We start from the raw sequence: 19,483 nt of genomic DNA on the forward strand, positions 1-19,483 counted from the left end.
GTCCTCTTGGCACTTGTTCCTTTGTGCGCTGCTAGCGGCGTAGCCATGGCAGCTCAGAGCCTGCTGAAAGCTGCAACCCCTTTTCTGGGAGAAAGCGGAGTGGAAGACTGCGCATCAACTTGTGGCTGCGGAGCTAAGCCCAGGACGCTTGTCAAGAGATTTGGAGTTTAGGCTTAGGTAAACAGCAGCACCCGGTGTGCAGCTGGCACCATCTCGGAGAGCAAACCTGTTCCCTGGGTGTCTGCAATCTTTGTTGACTTCTATGGTAGAAAGTGATGCCCTGAAGCGGTAAACGTGCAGATTTATGGGAGAAAGAACTGGCTGCTCTTCTGGGATTGTGAAACCTTCACTGAACTACAGCTGCACGGCTGTGACTGAGGGAGTTAACGAACTTGTGAGGAGAGCCCTGCCCCCGCTCCTGCTGTGCAGTTCGTACACAACTGCTGTCTGAGAGCCACAAGAGAGCCAGCAGCTCTCCCGACAGGACTGTTTCCGTGGTCAGGTAGAGCCGTGCCGCCCCTCTGGGCCTCGGCGCTGCCCCCGCCCCGGGCGCCGAGGGGAGGTGGCTCCGGGCCCCGCCCGCGGCCGCCGCCATCTCCTGCTGCCGCCGCGCCGAGCGCGGCCGGGGGCTGAGGGCTGAGGGCGGCCGGGAGCGGCCATGAGGAGCCGCAGCAACTCGGGGGTACGCCTGGACGGCTACGCCCGCCTGGTCCAGCGGACCATCCTCTGCCACCAGGTGAGGGGGATTCGAGCCGAGCCGAGCCGTGCGGAGCCGGGGGGGAGCCGCTGGGGGGGGGCTCCGCAGCCGCTTAAGGGGAGGCGGGGGGGCGACCTTGGGCTGCCTCGATGCGTGACACGGATCGGTTCTGGTTCGGGCGTGCAGAGCGAGCCGCCGGGTCGCAGCAAGGCAGGCAGCTCAGGAGGGCCTAGAGAGATGCTGCGGGATGGGTTTCTAGGCTGGAGCAGCGAGCCAGGGCAAGCCTGAGCCACCTGCTTGGCCACGAGCAGGAGGCGTGTAGAAACGGACTGGCTCGGGTTGGAAGGCACCTCAGAGACCATCCGCTTCCAACCCCCCCGCCACGGGTTTAAGATGCTGCTGAGGTCGCACGGGCTCGATACGTGACTGACCTTGTACCTCGCATCCATGAGCGTGCCAGACGTGTAGAGTTGGCACGCGAGCTGGCGTGCGGTGACGGCGGGCACTGAGCCCGTGCTCCCAGCGGCACGGCCGGCACAGGGCGCGGGCGTTTGGCCGTGAGGAAAACGTGTCCGATACGCCAGCGGTCAGACATCTCACTAGCAGCAATTGGTCTTACATCCATCCCAGCCTCTCTGTTTGAACACACAGCTGACAAAGAGAGTCTTAAAAATTGATGGTAATGAAGTGATGGGAATCAGCGATTAAATGAAAAATTTAATGGAGTGTTTGGAACGCAAGAGTCGGTGTGCTGGTTTTCAGGCAGCGCTGCTATTAAGCACCCTCAGAATTTGCCACTCTGTATTGGAGGGTATAAAGAGACTTTGCATGCATTCATGTTTTAGCTTTCATAAACCGTGTAGCTAAATAAACAAATACTTTTTTTCACCTCCTAGAAGGGAAGTAGTATTTCTTTAACTTCCTCGAGGTCATACCACAGACTGAGGTCATGCCACACGCAAGAACAGATCCCAAACTTAGTTTCTAGTGTTAACTCAGTACCCCGTTTTCCTTCCAAATATGCAAAATTTAAGTTCATATTTCCTCAGTGTATTTCAGATTTCACCTAGTGACTTAGCTAATCATCCTGGGTGGATGAGGATGCCCAGCTAGGTGTTGTAAATTACATCCTGAAGTGCTGAAAGAAATTTTGTGTTTCACTTGTGCGAGTTTGGGAAAGGACTGGGCCTCTCTTTTATTGTAAAACTGTGACAGCCACAGTGTGCAACCAGTGTGAAATCATCCTTGCTCTGTCTTTTGTTTCTGTTTCTTTCTCTTTTAATAAGGAAAGAATCAGTTCATATTGATAGATGGGATTTCAGGTAATGATGTTTGTTCTGTACTCTTTCTGCTCTGCTTAGAATCCAGTAACAGGGCTGCTTTCAGCTGGTACAGACCATAAGGATGCTTGGGTACGGGACAACGTCTACAGCATCCTGGCGGTGTGGGGGCTCGGGATGGCTTACCGAAAGAATGCAGACCGGGATGAGGATAAGGCCAAAGCCTACGAGCTTGAGCAGGTACGTCAAAGTTTTTGGCATAAACCAGCTATGCTGTTGTTTTGTTTGTTTGTTTGTTTTCTTGTTTCCTAGGGGGGTGGTTGTGAATGGTGTGCTTGCATTGCTGCTGTGTCTAGGATCTGGCACAGTTTTCCCAGCATGGAATATGTGTTTTGTTCCCTTGGCAGTAGTGTCTGTGTGCCACAAGGTGGCCTGTATTTCCAGCTGCCTCCCAGGAAGTAAGATTTGGAGAACTGAACAACAGACAGGCTAACATCTGAATTAAAATGTAAACAAAACACAAACTGGTAGGAGTCAAACTTCCATTGCGTGGCAGATTGTTGAAAACTAGGCTTCCGAGAGATGTTATACCCAGATTGACAAGCCTCTTTGATTAAACCTTGAGATCCCTCATGAGGTATATTTTGGAGCAGAAAATCAAGTTTAGGTTGTTTGAATCCTAGGATATCATTTTATCTGCTAGACTGTCCTTTCCCTTAAGGAGAAACATGCCCTTTAAAGTAGCTGTCTTTGAAATGTGCATGTGTGTAGTCTCATGAAAGTCATACATGGTGTATAGACATGTTTGGTCAGAAACAAAGGCACAGATCTCCGGACTGGGAGGGACCTGGAAGGGGAGGTAGCTCACACAGTTAGTTTTAGTCACAGATAAAAATGGGTTTTATTTCTTCATTTCAGACTAGATCTTGTGCTTCTCTTTGTGCACACTAAAGTCCCTTTCTTTACATTAGTCATCTGCTTGCCGTTGTGCTGTATAAAGAGATGAAGAGACTCCACAGGTTACTGTGTCAATGCCTTGCAGTTATTTACCAGTGTTCCCTGGATCTGGTGCTCCACAAACCATTATTACTGTTCTTACAACATGTGACATTACTCTTTCTTAGCCAGATAGAAAGACCACAGAGGGTTGCTCCACTATTTAGAGAGGACCCGTGGGAAAAGATTTATTCTCCTAGATAGGGATGAACCAAATTAAAAAAGAAAAAAAAAAGGCATTTAAAGCATTTAAGTCTAATACAATTTCCTGTCTTTGGGAGGACATTAGCAGGGAGTGTGAACTTCGTGGCTTTTGAATGTTTGTAACATCTGATAAGGCTGGCGATGCACAAGTGTCACTGGTTTGTTTTGTTCTTGCAGAACGTTGTGAAGCTGATGCGGGGGCTCTTGCAGTGCATGATGAGACAGGTATGTTATAACCCAGCAACATCTACTGCGGGTAGCAGCAAGGTGAGATGCAGGGCTGTAGGTGGAGGGAGAGAAGGAAAGTATTCTGGAAAATGCGTGTGCCCAGAATGAAGAGCCTTAGCTCTCCAAGCCATTACTGTATGGAAAGCGTCCATCTGGCAGTAGCGTAGTACCACAGACTTGCAGGCAAGTAGCAGTGAATGGTTTGATTGACTTCCACTTGTGTGTTTGTTGCCAGTGGGGGTTGAAAAATTTTTGGCGTCGGTATGAGTTGAACTAGCATGTGCTGTAAATACAAAGCATTTCATTTGAAGCAGAGACTCCTTGTGTTTTTTTTCATTTTTTTTTTTTCTGCAGAATGATTGTGTGTTTGTGCAGTTGTACAAGGTGGTATGGGAAGTCTTTTTAAAGTTCTGTAGTTTCTTTGAGCAAAACTGATCCTACTTGCACCTTTTTGAGATCAGGCTTGTAGCAAATCACAGTCTAGCCATTGCAAACCGATTTTCACAAACATGCATACCCGTAACAGAGATCTGAGGTGGTTTAAATTTACTTTTTCCCAAACAGACATGGATTTAGCTAGAGTCTGAAGTTGAAGCACTTTCTCTCTTTTGTTATCTCGTTTTTGTTCTCTCGTTTGTTATCAAACTGAGGTAACAAAAATTAGGACCTTGTGTTTCACCTTGCCTAAGACAAGGTGCTTGTTTTGAAGTTACTTGGAGAATTTCTTCCAACATTATTCATATTCTAAATCTCTGGTGTTTTTCAGGTAGATAAGGTAGAGAAGTTCAAATGCACACAGAGTACCAAAGACTGCCTGCACGCCAAGTATAACTCAGCTACTTGTGCCACCGTGGTTGGAGATGACCAGTGGGGACATCTGCAAGTAGATGCAACTTCGCTTTACCTGCTCTTTTTAGCACAGATGACTGCATCAGGTAAGCAGAAGTTATGTTAGCCTTGGCTATCGTTGCAGTCTTTGTATTCCAGCTTTCATTTAAATGGAAGAGAGTTGTAACTAGCTTCAAAGATCTTTGCGTAGTTATTACTCAGAAAATAATGTTTCTGTGGAAGAGATGTGGATGTGAAACTGGGACATACACACGGTAACTGCCCAGGCAGCGTCCATTCCCTTAAAGTTTGTTGGCATACAAATACACAAGCTACACAGAGTCGCATCAGAGAAGAGCTGTGTTTGAAGACTACATGGGTTGTGCTGATGAACAAACAGGTTTCTTCCGAGAGTGACCACATTGAGTCAGGTGCCACTAAGCCTATCTGTGTTCCTTTTCTTGCTGGCGCTGTTTTACTTTGTGCTCTTCTCACCTGTGCTCTTCCTGAGAGGATAAGGCTCTTATCCTGGTGATCTCCTGGCAGAGCGAGAAGCAGATGGTGGGGTGGGGCTGCTGCTGGAGTTGCGCCACGCGGTTCTTGAGAGCCAGAGCTGGCCCAGGCATCTCTGCTCTATACCTTCTGGGGATGAATGCCACTCTCCTGCTGAGGGTGTTTTTTTGGCTGGTCTTTGAAACAGGTGACGTGTATTGGTAGCATTTGAAATAGTTTATCAGCAGCAAATATTGAGGCTTGCTGCTGCTTCTTTTGAAATCAGCGTGAGTCTTTCCATTGGTTTCTGTGGACAGTATTTTGTAGCAAATAGGCAAAAGCTTGAAACTCATTGAAGAGTAAATATTTCTGTTTTAATATGTGTAATTACTTTCTTCCCCTCTTCTAATCAGGATTACGTATCATCTTCACCCTTGATGAAGTTGCTTTTATTCAGAATCTTGTTTTTTACATAGAAGCTGCCTACAAAGTTGCTGTAAGTACAGTACTTATTTAAGTGTTAAACGTCTGAACACTGCTCAGATATGGGTGGAAAATTATTTATTGATGGTGAATGAAAACATGGGCTTCATTTTCCATGAGAGGATGTCAGAATCTGTCAGTACTTCTTGTTGTGAGCAGCATCTTTGGAGATGGTGGGAGGGCTGTGGAGGGATTTACTGCTGCCTGGGTGAGGTATATTTGTTCTATCATCATAATAGGTTTTCTTAAATTATTATTTTGATCTTTATGGATAATAAATAATAACTCTTGATGTCTCATCTTATGGGCCTTTCTAAAAAGAGCAAAGTGTTATCAAACGTGTTTTTGGAAAGTAATGAAGTTGAAGAGGTAGAGGGAGAAGCGTGCAGGATAAAGGGCTTTGTGTGGTCAGTGCAGAAAGTGGTTCATGATTATAGACCTCATCCTGCTGGGATATATCTCTTTGTACTGCTCTTCAAACATGAGGGGGAGCTCTTCAGAGACTTGGGGAATTTTTTGTTGTTTTATTTTTTAAGGCCAATAGACAAGTTTCATACAAGGGTCCGGTTTTGTGGTGGGGCTGTGCATGTGGAGGCAAGGGAGGGAAATAGTTTTCTAGGTAACCATGCCATTTTTTTTTATGTTATTCTTGCAGGATTATGGCATTTGGGAACGTGGTGATAAGACAAACCAGGGCATCCCTGAACTGAATGCAAGCTCCGTGGGGATGGCCAAAGTGAGAACATCTTCCTGACTCCTCCTTCTTGGCTGTTCTGTTACTCTAAATGGCTCTAGTGAACCTGATAGCTTCCTTTGCATAGCCTTCTTGGCCCCTGCAACTGTTAACTGATTGTATAAGAATTTTTGTTTGGGTATGAGTTGAGTATATGCCAAATCCTTGTGATAATGGCTAGCATTGAAGGACCTTAATACAGTTGTTCCAAGGACTGCAAAATATCTAGCAGGGTCATTGAGGCATGAATCTGATAGGTTCAGTGAGGTGCAGTCTTATGAAGTGGCCTCTTTTTTTTTTTTTTTTTATCCCTCCTTCTTAATTATCTACCCTCAGTATTATACAGGATGTTTTCATGTTAAGGTTGAGCCGGATGTAAATTCTGGAAAACAGCAGGATATCAGCCACAGAAATTATTCACAACTAAAATAGGCAGAAAAATGAGTAAAGATCTATTTAAAAGAAAGCAAGTATTTCTGGTTCCTCTGTATTGCAAGGTCACAGAGATATTCAATGAAGCTCTAAAGGCCATAAATGTATAGTGTAGTTTCCAACTCCCTTTTTACATAGTGTCTGGGGGACTGACACAAACCGAGTATTAGAAACATCAAAGGTGCAGTTGCATTTCAGCATGATTTATCAGTAACCAAGATCTTGCGTGGCTGGCTGCAAGAGGGAGAAGCTGCTGGTGTTGGCTGCGGTTGAGTCAAAGAGTGACAAGGCAGCTTCAGTGGGGGTGCCTCAGTGTGAGGTTTTTGTCTTGAACAGTCTGGTGGGGGTTGCTGTGGTCTGAATACCCTGCTGCAGAGGTTGATCCTGTTTTCTTAATATGTTTTGGGATTTCTCCCCCTTAACACTTGTCTCTTGTATCTGTTTTGTCGCAATCCATGGCAGCAGTATAGCAGAGAATGTGTTTCCTTGAATGGGTCCAAGGGTCTTGTGTTCACCATTAAGGCTGCTTGTGGTCCTGGCTGTAAATTCCTCAGTGAAACTTTCCGCTGTTAGCAGAAACATCTGCTGCTCTATTGGTCTGCTAGAGAGAGAGCCTTTGTAGAGCCAGGGAACTGATGTTTGTGTTGCCTCTCGGCGGAGATCAGGCAAGCTGCTCTCTGCTCTACTCCCTTGGTCAGGGATTTGCATTAGGGTGAAGCTGCAGGATACAAATAGACATGGAGCAGCACTCAGTGTGGCCACAGCCCTGCGAACTGGAGTTTCAGGGGAAAGCTCTGCTAAGCTGGCTCTGGTAGCCCAGTCCTTGCTCTCTTCCTGCCCCAGTCCCTGGGTAGCACCGCAAACCCCACATCAGCAAAGCCAGGGTTTTGTAGCCTTCTGGGTTAAAGTAGGGATGCTCAAACAAAGTGGGTGGGCTGCTAATGTCTTCCCTAGGCATACGCATTATGGCTGAGAGGTACAAGACATGCTGATTCACCTGCCGAGACAGGGCATGATATGTCTGGTTGGCCATTAGGAGTGCAGAGAGCAGACATCTCATCTCTCTTTCCCTCGGGAAGTGCTGGTATCAGTAAGAGAAGTAGATGGCAGTGCTCTCTTCTCCAGGAACCGGCCTCCGATGGTCCTGGGCATGTTGAGCAAGCCTTTCTCTGTGAATAGCCCTGCAGGAAGGAGGATTGAAAGGCTACTATATGGAGGAGTTATTTTGGCTGTGGGACAGAAAAATTTATTACTAAATACTATTTAGGTATTATCTCAGCAGAAGCAGCGCTGCCCATTGCTTTGCATTGCATTTTAACTGTGAGAAGGGTCACCAGCACATCAGTCCTGTATCCTTCCAGTGGAAAGGCAAAAATATTTATTTTTTCTAAAATACTTCAGTGCTTCCCATTGAAGTTGAAAACATGTCTGTGGAGCAAACCTCTCTAACCTAATCTCATTCTGAAGAAAAGTACAGGTGCTAGGGTGTATACCTGACTTAAAAGTTATTTAATGTTTGTTTTACTTTGGGGGTGTGTGTGTTTGTTTGTTTGTTTTGAAGGCTGCTTTGGAAGCAATAGATGAGCTAGATCTTTTTGGAGCTCACGGAGGGCACAAATCAGTGATTCATGTTCTTCCTGATGAAGTAGAACATTGTCAGGTAAAAACTAGTTTTCTGTTTCCTTTGCTAGGAGAAAACCCATGTCCCTTTCCCCTTCCCTTTTGTTGTTAAATTTAATGATGATTAACTGAGGTGAAAACTTAATAAGGATGACTTCAGACTGCGCTGTTCACCCTGTTTATAGTAGATCACATACAAGTGTGTTCTCCTGTTCACCTAGCTAAAATAATTATGCAGTGAATTCTTTCTCAGTTGGCAAACAGTATATTCCATTTGCATTTTACATAGTCTTTTGAACAAGACAAATTATTTTACATCCCTCTCTTTGTTCCTGTTTTGCTCAGTCTATACTTTACTCCATGTTGCCGAGGGCATCCACGTCAAAGGAGATAGATGCTGGCCTTCTCTCTATTATTTCTTACCCGGCTTTTGCAGTGGAGGATATAAACCTTGTTAATGTAACCAAGAGCGAAATCATATCCAAACTGCAGGTAAGGATTTCCTTTATTTTTATTTTTTCAGAGAGAAAGAGAAGCAGAACTTCCTTTCTTAACTGAAAATCCTAATTAAACAGATTGCCAGACTTGGTGGGTCTGTGCATGGAACAGAGGGAAGAAAACCCCTAAGTGGCATTGAAAACACACTGCTTATACACAGATGTCAGTCTATGAGGAAGAATGGTATGAGAAGTTTTCTGTAATTTTGTCTGTTTTTATAGGGCCGCTATGGCTGCTGTCGTTTTCTCCGGGATGGCTACAAGACACCCAGAGAGGTATTTCTGATGTGTATTTTCAGTAGACATTAGGAAGAATATTATCTCTTGTTTATGGACAATTTTTTCGTCTTATGTACATGAAGGGTGAAGTTCTGCATCATTGTTAAGACATCTTAGTGGTGACATCTTTGGTAGTAATCCAGGCGTCCGCCCTGGGAATGACTCATGTCTGAAGGAGACTAATGGTCTGAAAACCACTTATTACTGAGAGAAGTTAATTCATCATTCTACAAGGAGTGACATGCTTATGGTGCCTAAGGGGAAGCAATGTGTTTGAGGTGCCCCGGGGTGTCTTTGAACTAGGGCAGAGACAAATTATTGGGTGACACCTAGATTCTACGCCTGGGAAGGGTTGATTTGTCTGGAAACAGATTAAATGAGCCTGGGACTGAATGTGAGAAAGAAATCAAGAGGCTGCGTGGAAACTGGTTCCTGTGTTTTTATTGGTTTCTTGGTTTTAATTACTTGTATAAAATAGGCTTCCATTATGTATGGAGTTTGAGTGACTAATTTAGCACTGTGACTAAATGAACATGATTGAATTTCCAGGATCCAAGCAGGCTGCACTACGATCCTGCTGAGCTCAAGCTGTTTGAGAATATTGAATGTGAGTGGCCGGTGTTCTGGACGTACTTCCTAATTGACGGAGTATTTAATGAGGACAAAATTCAGGTGAGGAAAAAGGAAACGCCTTTGAATAGAAATGCAAAGAAGTATTTTGTAGCTTTGCTCTATGTTTATTTTGCTTATCGGTTGTCTCCATGGAAGTCCCAATGACCCGTTCCTGTAGTAGATCCCAGCAGAAGGCAGATCCTTCACCGTGTGCAATATTGGTGTAGACAAATTATGTATTTGTGTAGATGGATCACGTACTGCAGATATCAGTAGCTGGGTGAGGACATGCAGCCTCTGGTCTTGCATGCTGCTCTGGGGCTGTGGTGTGATGGGTGTTACTGTTTGAATCTCGTGCAATTTTGATGCTCTGTTGGCATCAAACACTACTGGGAATTTACTGGGATTCACAAGAATTCACTTTCATACATTCAAGGGAGATTTGGGGTGGATTAGACCCTTATGAGGAGCCATTTCATTTTCACTGATTTCATAAGTTAATTGCTGATTCCCTAAGTTACTTCATGCCTTTGCTGTGTCAAGCATTCAGTGGTCATGGGAGCTAAATAACGTAAAAAAGAGCAGTAAGTAACAAGGACTAAATGTGTTCACACCAAGAGTTCTGCGGATTGGTGCAGAAGGAAGTAACGAATACATGTGATCTAAAATTGCCCAGTATGCAGAGGGACTGGAGATTGCTAAATATAATCCCTTAAAAATAAAATACCATCAGAAACAAAGGAGGCAATTTCAGACCAAAAAACCTTTCTGTACCAGATGTAATAAATCAAGTGAGATATTTACGAGAAATATGAGTTGGTTTGTTGAACAAAGCAGAAGTAGTCTGGTGGGGAGAGATAAGGCATTGTTTCATGAGGAGAAAAGTCAGAGTTTACTGAAACTTTAGTCAAGGCAATAAACTCTCTCTTCAGAAAGCAGTCTCCAGAATTTAGTTAGGTGATCTAGGACAGTCTGTACCTGATTATCTTTATGGTATGTAGATGGTCTGTGCTAGGGTGTGCTCAGAATGGACAATTGCCCTCAGTTCCCACAGTTTAAACATAGCTGTGTGAGAGACTTGAGACACGCAGGTAAGTGTCTAGTCTTCCAGTTACTGTGGGAAACATGTAGTTGCAGTGGCAGCACTTGTTAGGAAAATAAGCATCCTGAGGACTCAGAGTGGATAGACTACTGAAAATACTAGTGTACCATGACAGAACATGTGGGTACCTTAACTTGTGCTGTAGACTATAGCTACTTCCTCAGAAAGGTATAGCAGAAATAGGACTTCAAAATCAAGTTCTGGTAGTGCTGGAAGACAGCTTCCCTGTAAGTAAAAGCTTGGAATGCAATAGTTAAGAAATGGGTCAAAATAAGGAATCTGGCAAAAAGAATATTGAATGTTTTTCATTCTGTATCAGCCTGGTATTCCTGTTTGTAATATGTTGTCTAGCAACACAAGAACAAGAGGATTTTCCATTTGGTTAACTTAGGTATTTTTAATCAGTTAACATCTATTTTAATTTTTCCCCAGGGTGAATTTTTAAGAGAAACTGAATTCCCAATCCTGTAAAGCAGGATTCAGAAAATCATAGACAAATGTGCTTGGTAGAAAGCTAATAATTCACACACCTTACACTCCTCATGGATATTGTCAGTCCTGACGTCTTCCATGTCACTGCATCATCATCATCAAATTGCGTGCAGAATTTGTTCCAGTAGCTTCTCAGTTGTAGTATGTTTAGTGCTTCAGTAGTTTGTTGCTGGTTAAAGATGTGTGCTCATGTTTTGGAGGCTGATAATATTGAGATGCTGGAACAATATCTGAGAATTTGAAGCCTTTTCTTCCATCAGCAAGTCGTGATCCACCCTACCACCACCCTTGTTGTTTATTTATTACTAATTTTCAACAGAAAATTACTGAAATTTTAACTTTTACTGTTTCTGTTTTGCTGAATGTATTGTCAGTTCTCCCTTCTGTAAATATTTCCAGGTGGAAGAGTACAGAGAGGCTTTGGAAGGAATACTTATTAGAGAAAAGAATGGAATAGTTCTAATGCCTGAACTGTACGCAGTCCCTCCAGAAAAGGTATTGTGAAAATGAAGCATCCACTTCTGTATGTGAAGTATAGATACCAAAATCAGTGTCAGTTCAGTAATTTTCCTCTAGCTGATAAATCAACACTAGCAATGCAAAAAAAAAACCAAACCACTATGCATTATTAAAAACTAACAGACCTCTCATGGCTCTTGCCAAGAAATGGTAAACTTTAGGCTTCCAGATGATCGAATCTTGGAGCTGGGAATCTTGAGTGCCTAGGGAAGTTCTAGAGCAGATCTAAAATTTTTTTAAGTTCTTATAATAAGGCATATCTAAGAAGCGCTGTTGCTGATTTACAAACTGAAGCTCAAAGAAGAAATAAATATAGACTCTCCTGCCTGCCTATTCTGTCAATAGTTTGTGCTCTTTTTCTTCTAGAGCTTGCATTTAAGATAAATGCAGGTTTCAGATGAATTGGCATTTGTTAGATATTTTTTTTGTGAGTTTGTTTTTTGTTTTTCCCATTTTTGCTTTCACTGTTTTACCTGTTTCTCCCATTGTGACAGAAATTCAGACAACATTGTGTGCTCTTCCATGGTATTTGCTTTTGTATCTCTCCCTGCCCACTTCTCCTCCCACTCCAGACTTCTCAGCCCTCACGCACTAAGGGTGTGGAGCCTTCTGGCTTGGTCTGAGTTAAGGGAAGGAATGTCGAAGGCTGATGTTTTGCTCAGACATCTGAGGCTGAAGCTCTGAGTTATCTGCCTAGTGGGAACAAGCGTGTAAGAGTTCAGTCTTCTTGTGAATTTTGATGTGATGATGATGTGATGAACACGACAAACAAATGGGGTAGTTTTTGCCTGCTATTTATATATTTTTAAATGGCTTGAAGATGGATAAAGATGTTATCCAGGAGGTTTTATCCCCTTCCCTCAAAAGATCTGTATGCTGCAAAATCAAGTCAGTTTGTTGTTGTTATTGTTGCAGGGTCTTGTTTTTTGTTTTTTTTTTTGTTTGTTTGTTTGTTTTTCCTAAATGTCTTCATTTTTCCATTGAACATTCTTGCTAACTCAAGAAATGTGGAATAGCCTTCATTTTTGGAAAGCACCTTCATGTGAACTTTCAGGAAGCTAGATGGTCATCAGTGAAAGTCAGGCGTCATTGTCAAAGGAGTTGGAAGGCAGACACAATTCCCTACAAGCTGCCAGAGGGAAGGCAGCGAAGGGATGCTGAGAAGAAAGGGGAGGTGCTAACACCAAAGCTCTAGTTGCATGCAGAGTCCCCATTCAAGCTCCAGCTTTGAAGATCGGGGTGGTCTACATTAAGGAAGCATAGTTCTTGTCCTAGAGAGCATGCAGTCTCAAAAGTAAAATCAAGAGATGTCAGTAATAATAATAATAACAGATTAGAGTGGTTAGATGATAGACTTTGTATTTTCAAATCCGCATTATTGATTGTTCTTCAGAACTTTAAGGTAATTTTCTTGTTTGTGCTTTTGATGTCAGGTGGACGAGGAGTATGAAAATCCTCACTCAGTGGATCGTGCCCCGATGGGAAAGCTGCCTCACCTTTGGGGCCAGTCAATGTACGTCCTTAGCTGCTTATTAGCAGAGGTAATTATTTCTTGTATAGTAGGGGAGTTTGTATTTCATTTTGCTTTGAGTTGGGTTAGGCTTTAAGTAAAATTTGATTGTCAGGCAGGGGACACTGTGTTTTCCAGAACATGCACACAGATGATGAGGGGATGACTGAGCTTTCAGGAGCTTTTTTATTTTTTTAATATATATATAGGTAGATACTAAATTGTCTGTTTCTTACCAAGCTGAGTAAGTTGCCAGATGGACTGGATATATGGTTAGGCTAGAGGAATATGAAGTCCAAGCTGACTTGGCTGCTTCATAGCTAAGATTCTGCACTGTCTCAGCTCCAGAGGGTTGTGCCTTATTCCGTGGCATAAAATGCCTGTAGAATTGTCCAGCATTGGTCATGGGCTTGTTAAAGGAACAACTGAATATCTCTGCAGAGCTGCAGAAAAATCACTGACCTGGCAAAATTGCTTCACTTGCTGCAACTCTAAAATAGGAAATAAGGATATGCAGATTGTGTCAGTCATAACCATTTTCTTGTTGTTCTGAAAAATGTTGCAGCCACTGTTTTTATTGAATATACTACTTAGGGGACGGGATGGGGAAACCAGACTTTAAGTCTCGCTTTCCCATTAAAAATGAACATTGGTTAAGATAGCTTGTAGATGTCATCAAGAGCCTTTTATTAATTTTTTTATTGTGTCCTTTCTTTTTTCTTTCTTTTGTATTTATTCTAGGGATTTCTGGCTGCGGGTGAAATTGATCCCTTAAACAGAAGATTTTCCACTGGATTTAAACCTGATGTTGTGGTACAAGGTCAGGGATTTTTTTTTTGAAACATTCTGGGTAAATTGGAGTATGTAAATTGGAGTGAAGTCCGTATGCATGGGAATGAAGAAAGACGTGTTTTAAAATGATGTGGGTTTTCACATGGTGCATGGATGCTTTGGTGATACTGTGAGACTGAGAAGAGGGGTGTTTCTCTGGCTGCTTTTTTCCATAAGAGAAGATCAGTTTTAACAAACCTCTTAAAAAATACTTCTTAAAATTTTAAGACTGGGGACTGGAGAGTGGCAGACTCAATCTTAAATTGAAAAGAAAGGTCATGGCAGATACTAGAGGAAAAGAGCAGGACTGACAGGAGACCGGTCAGTTCAGTCAGGTTTTTGTGCAGCCCCTTTTCAGGGGAAGCAGAAGAGCAATGAGTGGAGTGGATCTCTGTTCCTGGAGGTGAGGAGCAAGCTAGAGAGCAGAAAGCAGCCAGACTTAGAGGTGCCTTTTGTCTGCTTCAGGGAGTAGCTTCATTCATCAGTTCAGGAACAGCCAAACCCAGTAATTAAGTGGAGGGAGAACACCAACTGATCAGGGATAAAGCCTTTTCCAGGGTCTGACCTGGTTGCTTTTCCAGAATGGCACATTTAGCAGAAGCAGTCTTCATCAGTGGTATTTTGACCTGGACAGGTGCTTGTTTACCCCCTCTTGGTGTATCACAGTGGTGGTGTTTTTTTACTCTGAAGTGCTTGATTTCTCACAGAAATATAAATGCACTCTTACTTTTAGCATTCTTTGACAACTATTTATAATGCAAAGAAGAATACTGAGTCGTTAGCCCCAAACCAATAACCCAGTTGGCATGGGCAAAACCTCATGCAGGACAAGAGGTAGAATCAGACCCTGGATTGTAAATTCCTCCAATTTGGGCTTTTTTTATTTTTTTTCTACCTCTGCCATTTTACAGCTGCTGTAACATTTACTGCTATACAAATAACAGCACCTGTTTGCCATTGACCTGACTATGTTGATATGATGTGCCATACTAAAACAACAAATATTTTCAAAATCAGGGGAAAAACTACTTGCAGGAGCAAAGCCCTGTCTCCTGAAAGAGACTGCACAGTCCGAACTTGCGGTACGGAAAAAGATCAGAAGAAAATGATAAAGCCCCAAGCAAGCTGGTCTAACCTCATAGCTGGCCCTGCTTTGAGCAGGAGGTTGGAGTAGAGGCCTTGTGAGGTCCCTTCCAATTTGAATTACTTTACGATCCAGAGCAGAAAAGAATGACAAGATGTGCTGAGGAGCAGAGAACCTAAAGATCTCTCAACTCCCCTTGTAATCCCCTTAGATCTCATGGAGTCATAAATTAAGAAAGAAGTAAGGTCTTTGTGCATTTTTAGTCAATTACACAGTAGCTGAGAGGTGACAATAAAGGCAGCCAGTTAAAAAAGAGAAGAACTTTGGTTCTTACTAGTGTTTCTGTTTTCTGTTATGCAGTAACTATTCTGGCAGAATCTAATCAAATTAAGAATCTATTGCAAGACCATGGAATCGATGTTCAGAGCATTGCTGATATCCATCCACTGAGAGTGCAGCCAGCTCGCATCCTGAGTAATCTCTACACCAAGTTGGGTAGGTGATTGCTGTACAACGTATTTTTAGTTTTGTTTTGTTTTTTTCCTTCCTACTGTCTCAATTTATTTGACTTCAAAAACCAAAACAAACAAAAAAGCAAAAAACAAAACCCCAAAACCACAAATAACCTCCCACCTTCCCACACCTTCCTTGTGTAAGGAAGGTTATCAACATCAACCACCTTCCTTGTGTAAGGCAGGTTATCAAGATTACAACTTTAGTCTTAAATAAGGGTCTCCAATAGGGAAAAAAAACTGCCTCATTAGAAAAATGGCCAAAATACAAGTTTCTCTGTGCCCAGTTGTGAAAGGGTTAGGCAAGCACTGACTCTTTGTTCTGCAGGAGCTACTTCCAAAGAGAAAAAGTGGCTTAAAAAAAAAAAAAGCCTCGAAAAAATGTAGAAAAAGCAATATTTCACTTTTCAGAAGTCGGAATACTTCGTTCTCTGGTCTGGAGACCTTGCAGTATGATTGCCATTGTACTAGCAGACTCTCTGGGAAGTTTCCTGTTCCAAACCAGGGAAGCTATGCTGTTAGCAGAGCAACTCTGGCCTGTCAGGTTCTTGCTAATGTTCCTTCCAACCCTGAGCTGAGTGGGGCTGCTGAAGCCTTCTGTTTCTGCTGCAAACCCAGAAGCCTTTAGGGCTTTTCTAACCTGAAGACTTTAAATGAAGTTCCAATTCCTCAGCAGTGGCCCTAGAGGCCTGTTGTCCCTCTGAGCCTGACAATTGGATTAAATAAATGCACAAAACCTCAAACTGATTATAGTTAAGCTGAAAATCAGATAAGCCTTCAACCACCACTGGCTCTAGGGGTCTTGGTGAAAATTTATTACATGTATTCCTAATTGAACTTACTTTTACAACTTCAAGCATGCCAAAAATTCATGACTCAAAACTATGGATGTTACTACAAAGTAAAATTGATGAGGTGGATCAACATTGGTAGATTTCTTTTTCAGCATGGATAAGAGGAGCTATACCATGCTTCTCTGTCTATCTGGAGCATGTTCCCATGCCAATATGGTTAATGGATAATGTGGAAGAAAGTATGAGACTGTTCATATTTTTGTTTGTTCCTCATTGTTATGTTTTTTTTGTTTGTTTGTTTTTAATAGGAGGTTTTTTGGAAGCTTTGAAACATCCAAAGTAACAGCCTTCAAATAAATCTTAGAAATCGTGCTTTTTATGTGAAGAAGGAAAATTCCTTATGCTGATTTTTTTTTTTTTAAAAAGAATTTGTCTTTTTGCAAAGAACTTCTAACAAATGAAACATTTTCCGGGCTTTGCTGAAGTTTGCAGTTGTTTTGTAATAGTTTGAAATAGCTTTCTTTCACTAGTGGGGGTGAGTAGGCTGCTTTGACACATCGGTGTACTGTTTTTAACAGTGACTTTTTTAGTAATGTTCACAGGGATTTCTTTTCAGGCACATAGTTGTTTGGCTTATTCTCCTTGTCAGACGGATTCAAGTCAGCTTCTGGGTGCTGGAGCAAAGGGTGCAGTGCAGAACATCAGCTAATAAGCCCCACTGAGAAAATTGGTTTTTATTACCCCCATGAAAAGAAAATCCCTCTCTGTATTGAGGTGTGCTTTAGCCTTTTAAGGTCAAGAACTTTTAAGGTTCTGCAGTGAAAGGCACTGAAATTTCTGTTACATGTTGATGGCCTGTTTTTTGAAAGGGCATACCTCTTGTTCTTGGTGGTGAAGTTTTGTGGGCTGAGAAATGAATACAAATAAAAGACCTAATTCCGTGGTTGGTGAAGCCAAAATCTTGATTTTGAATCAGGCCTTTGAAGAACCCTGGCTATTATATTGATTTAAAATTTGATTTATATTGATACAAAGCACACCAGTCTCACTAGCATCTCACTCTTATCTATCTTTTGCTCTGCTGATACGAATGAAGTAGATCTCTTGGCCTAAAATGGTTGTTAAGGAAAACCAAAGAGCAAGTGTTAGGTGACTTTTTTTCCTCTTTTCTTTACAGGTAGGAATGAGAACATGAAATTAAGTGGACGTCCACATAGACACATTGGAGTGCTGGGTACCTCCAAGCTGTATGTGATAAGAAATCAAATTTTTGCCTTCACCCCTCAGGTGAGCACGTAAAGCTGGCAGGGGAATCCCTGTGTACTTAATGGCTAATCATTAATGAAGAACTTTGCTTTCATGTGCTGTCACTCCACTTTAGATAGAGCAGGGCTAATAAAGCAGACATACTTTGCTTTGTGGGGTTTTTAGGATCGTTGATGATCAAGGTAGTAGGCATACTGAAAAATGTCTCTTCTGTCATACAGAGTCTGGCTTCTTTGGCTTTTGGCTCAGAAGGCCACAGCAAATCAATAGTGCAAAGTTGTTACCGATCGCTGCCTGAACCAACATTCTAGCTAATTAAATAATTTATTCAAAAATAGATCCATTAATATTTTCTTTCTTCTGATTTCTTAAATGGAAAATGTAGTTTCACTTAAGTGTGCCAAATACTATAACCCCCAAGACACTAAGTCATAATCTTTTCATTGTGGAAAGGATCAATAGTGCTGAGAAAACGATGTTCTATCTTTGTTTTCTGTTTAGTGGCTTTTTCAATGTAGGTAGAAGTTTGGATCCTCCTACAGTTAATTGTTTGTTGTTGTGTTTTTTTTGTACACGTAAAGAAGTAGTACACACTTCTTGTAGCCTTATTGTAACCGTTTATACTAGAAGTTCAAGGGGTCATCTACACCAAACGTGCAACTGGAGCAGGGTGAAGAATGCTCACACCCTCCTAAATATGTTTGATTATTAAAATCTTTAAATTCCAGTGGAATAGATTCAGTGGATTCCACAGACGGCTTCTGTAGTGCTGCTTAATGACCAAACTTCATCAGTTTTACTGCAAGTAGTGTGGATCCGTTTCTATTCTTGCCCAGGTCAATTGATCACAACAGGCTTTATACAAGATATTTTGTGCATGAGAAGATTGGTTATTGTGTCGTGTTGTTTCACCACACCAATATCCACTTTTGCAAATTAGGGAAAAATTCCTCAGAGTTGTGACTACTATTTAAATATCTCTTTGTCCACATCTTGCTATACATATAGGAGGACCCTGTATTCCAGCTGAAACCTTGGCACGTGTCAAGTATGGACATACCTACTAATATTTTCCACAATGGCATTTATCTTTGCATCAGCAACACACTTTCCTTATTTGACAAAGCTCTATAACATTTTCCGTTGTACTTCTTAGGCAAACATTCCCCCCACCCCTTTTTCTGATGGAGTGGAATTTATGTTTAATTTCACCTTCCTATGGTTAGCAATTAACTCGTCTTTGTTGATCTTGAGTAATGTCCACAGATTTTGTGGTTTCATAGTTTGTATTTCATCCAGTTCTCTAATGAAAACATTGATTAGAGATGGGACAAAGGCTGACCCCAGTTAGATACCCTCTCAGTTCGAGAAAATGGTTTATAACTACTGTTTGAACGCAATTTTGAAGTGGTTCGACTTTTCAAATGTTTTTTCTTCAGCTTGCTAGTGTGAAAGGCTTTGCAAATGTCAAGATTTGTCTGCCACTTCTTTGTGTGTACCATCTAGTTGCTCCCAAAGAAGGAAATTAGACTGATTTGCAGGGATTATTTTTGATATGACCATTTGGCCATCTCACTTTATCATTTTGTAATTCTCTTGGCACTCTCAAATTGACTTCAGGCACTGAAATGGGGTTGTCTGGTCTACATTATTCTGGCCCTTCCTTTCTAAAGACACGATGTCTTTGCCAGCTCGAATTTATGTGCTTTTTAACCTTTTCTTCCCAAGCTCAGGCTGAACTCCTGTCTCTCTTCTCAAAGTAGTATTACAGGTCATCTGTCAGTAAAGGTGGCACTAAATGTTTCAGCTTGTCTGTGTCCTCTCTTCCTATCCTCTTCCTCTCTTCATTAACAGGTCCACAGTTTCTGTGTTTTCCTGTTACCTTTGATGTGTTTACAGAAGGTTTTCTCCGTGTCCATTATGTCTTACTAATTGATGTTTATTTTACATCGCAGCCTTTTCCCTTTTCAACCCCTCCCTAATGCTTGTGTG

The 19,483-nt window shown here is 42.2% G+C and overlaps 1 protein-coding gene across 2 annotated transcripts in view; it reads left to right on the forward strand.

The window, feature by feature from the left end:
- Nucleotides 1–39: 39 nt before the first annotated feature.
- The window catches only part of PHKA2 (phosphorylase kinase regulatory subunit alpha 2), a 44,889-nt gene continuing 25,445 nt past the window's right edge, over nucleotides 40–19,483 (forward strand). The window contains exons 1-15 of one of the 2 annotated variants that reach the window (XM_080576428.1): nucleotides 40–736; nucleotides 2,059–2,217; nucleotides 3,355–3,402; nucleotides 4,172–4,340; nucleotides 5,139–5,221; nucleotides 5,864–5,944; nucleotides 7,935–8,033; nucleotides 8,339–8,485; nucleotides 8,713–8,766; nucleotides 9,319–9,441; nucleotides 11,375–11,470; nucleotides 12,928–13,035; nucleotides 13,746–13,824; nucleotides 15,280–15,414; nucleotides 17,403–17,512. In XM_080576428.1, coding sequence (XP_080432554.1) covers nucleotides 659–736; nucleotides 2,059–2,217; nucleotides 3,355–3,402; nucleotides 4,172–4,340; nucleotides 5,139–5,221; nucleotides 5,864–5,944; nucleotides 7,935–8,033; nucleotides 8,339–8,485; nucleotides 8,713–8,766; nucleotides 9,319–9,441; nucleotides 11,375–11,470; nucleotides 12,928–13,035; nucleotides 13,746–13,824; nucleotides 15,280–15,414; nucleotides 17,403–17,512 — 1,569 coding nt within the window. In that variant the 5' untranslated portion in view covers nucleotides 40–658. The remainder of the gene's footprint in view (nucleotides 737–2,058; nucleotides 2,218–3,354; nucleotides 3,403–4,171; nucleotides 4,341–5,138; nucleotides 5,222–5,863; nucleotides 5,945–7,934; nucleotides 8,034–8,338; nucleotides 8,486–8,712; nucleotides 8,767–9,318; nucleotides 9,442–11,374; nucleotides 11,471–12,927; nucleotides 13,036–13,745; nucleotides 13,825–15,279; nucleotides 15,415–17,402; nucleotides 17,513–19,483) is intronic. The other variant, XM_080576427.1, reaches the window with a different exon arrangement.

Source organism: Anser brachyrhynchus, assembly GCF_964034855.1.
Source record: "Anser brachyrhynchus genome assembly, chromosome: 1".
Classification (NCBI taxonomy): domain Eukaryota; kingdom Metazoa; phylum Chordata; class Aves; order Anseriformes; family Anatidae; genus Anser; species Anser brachyrhynchus.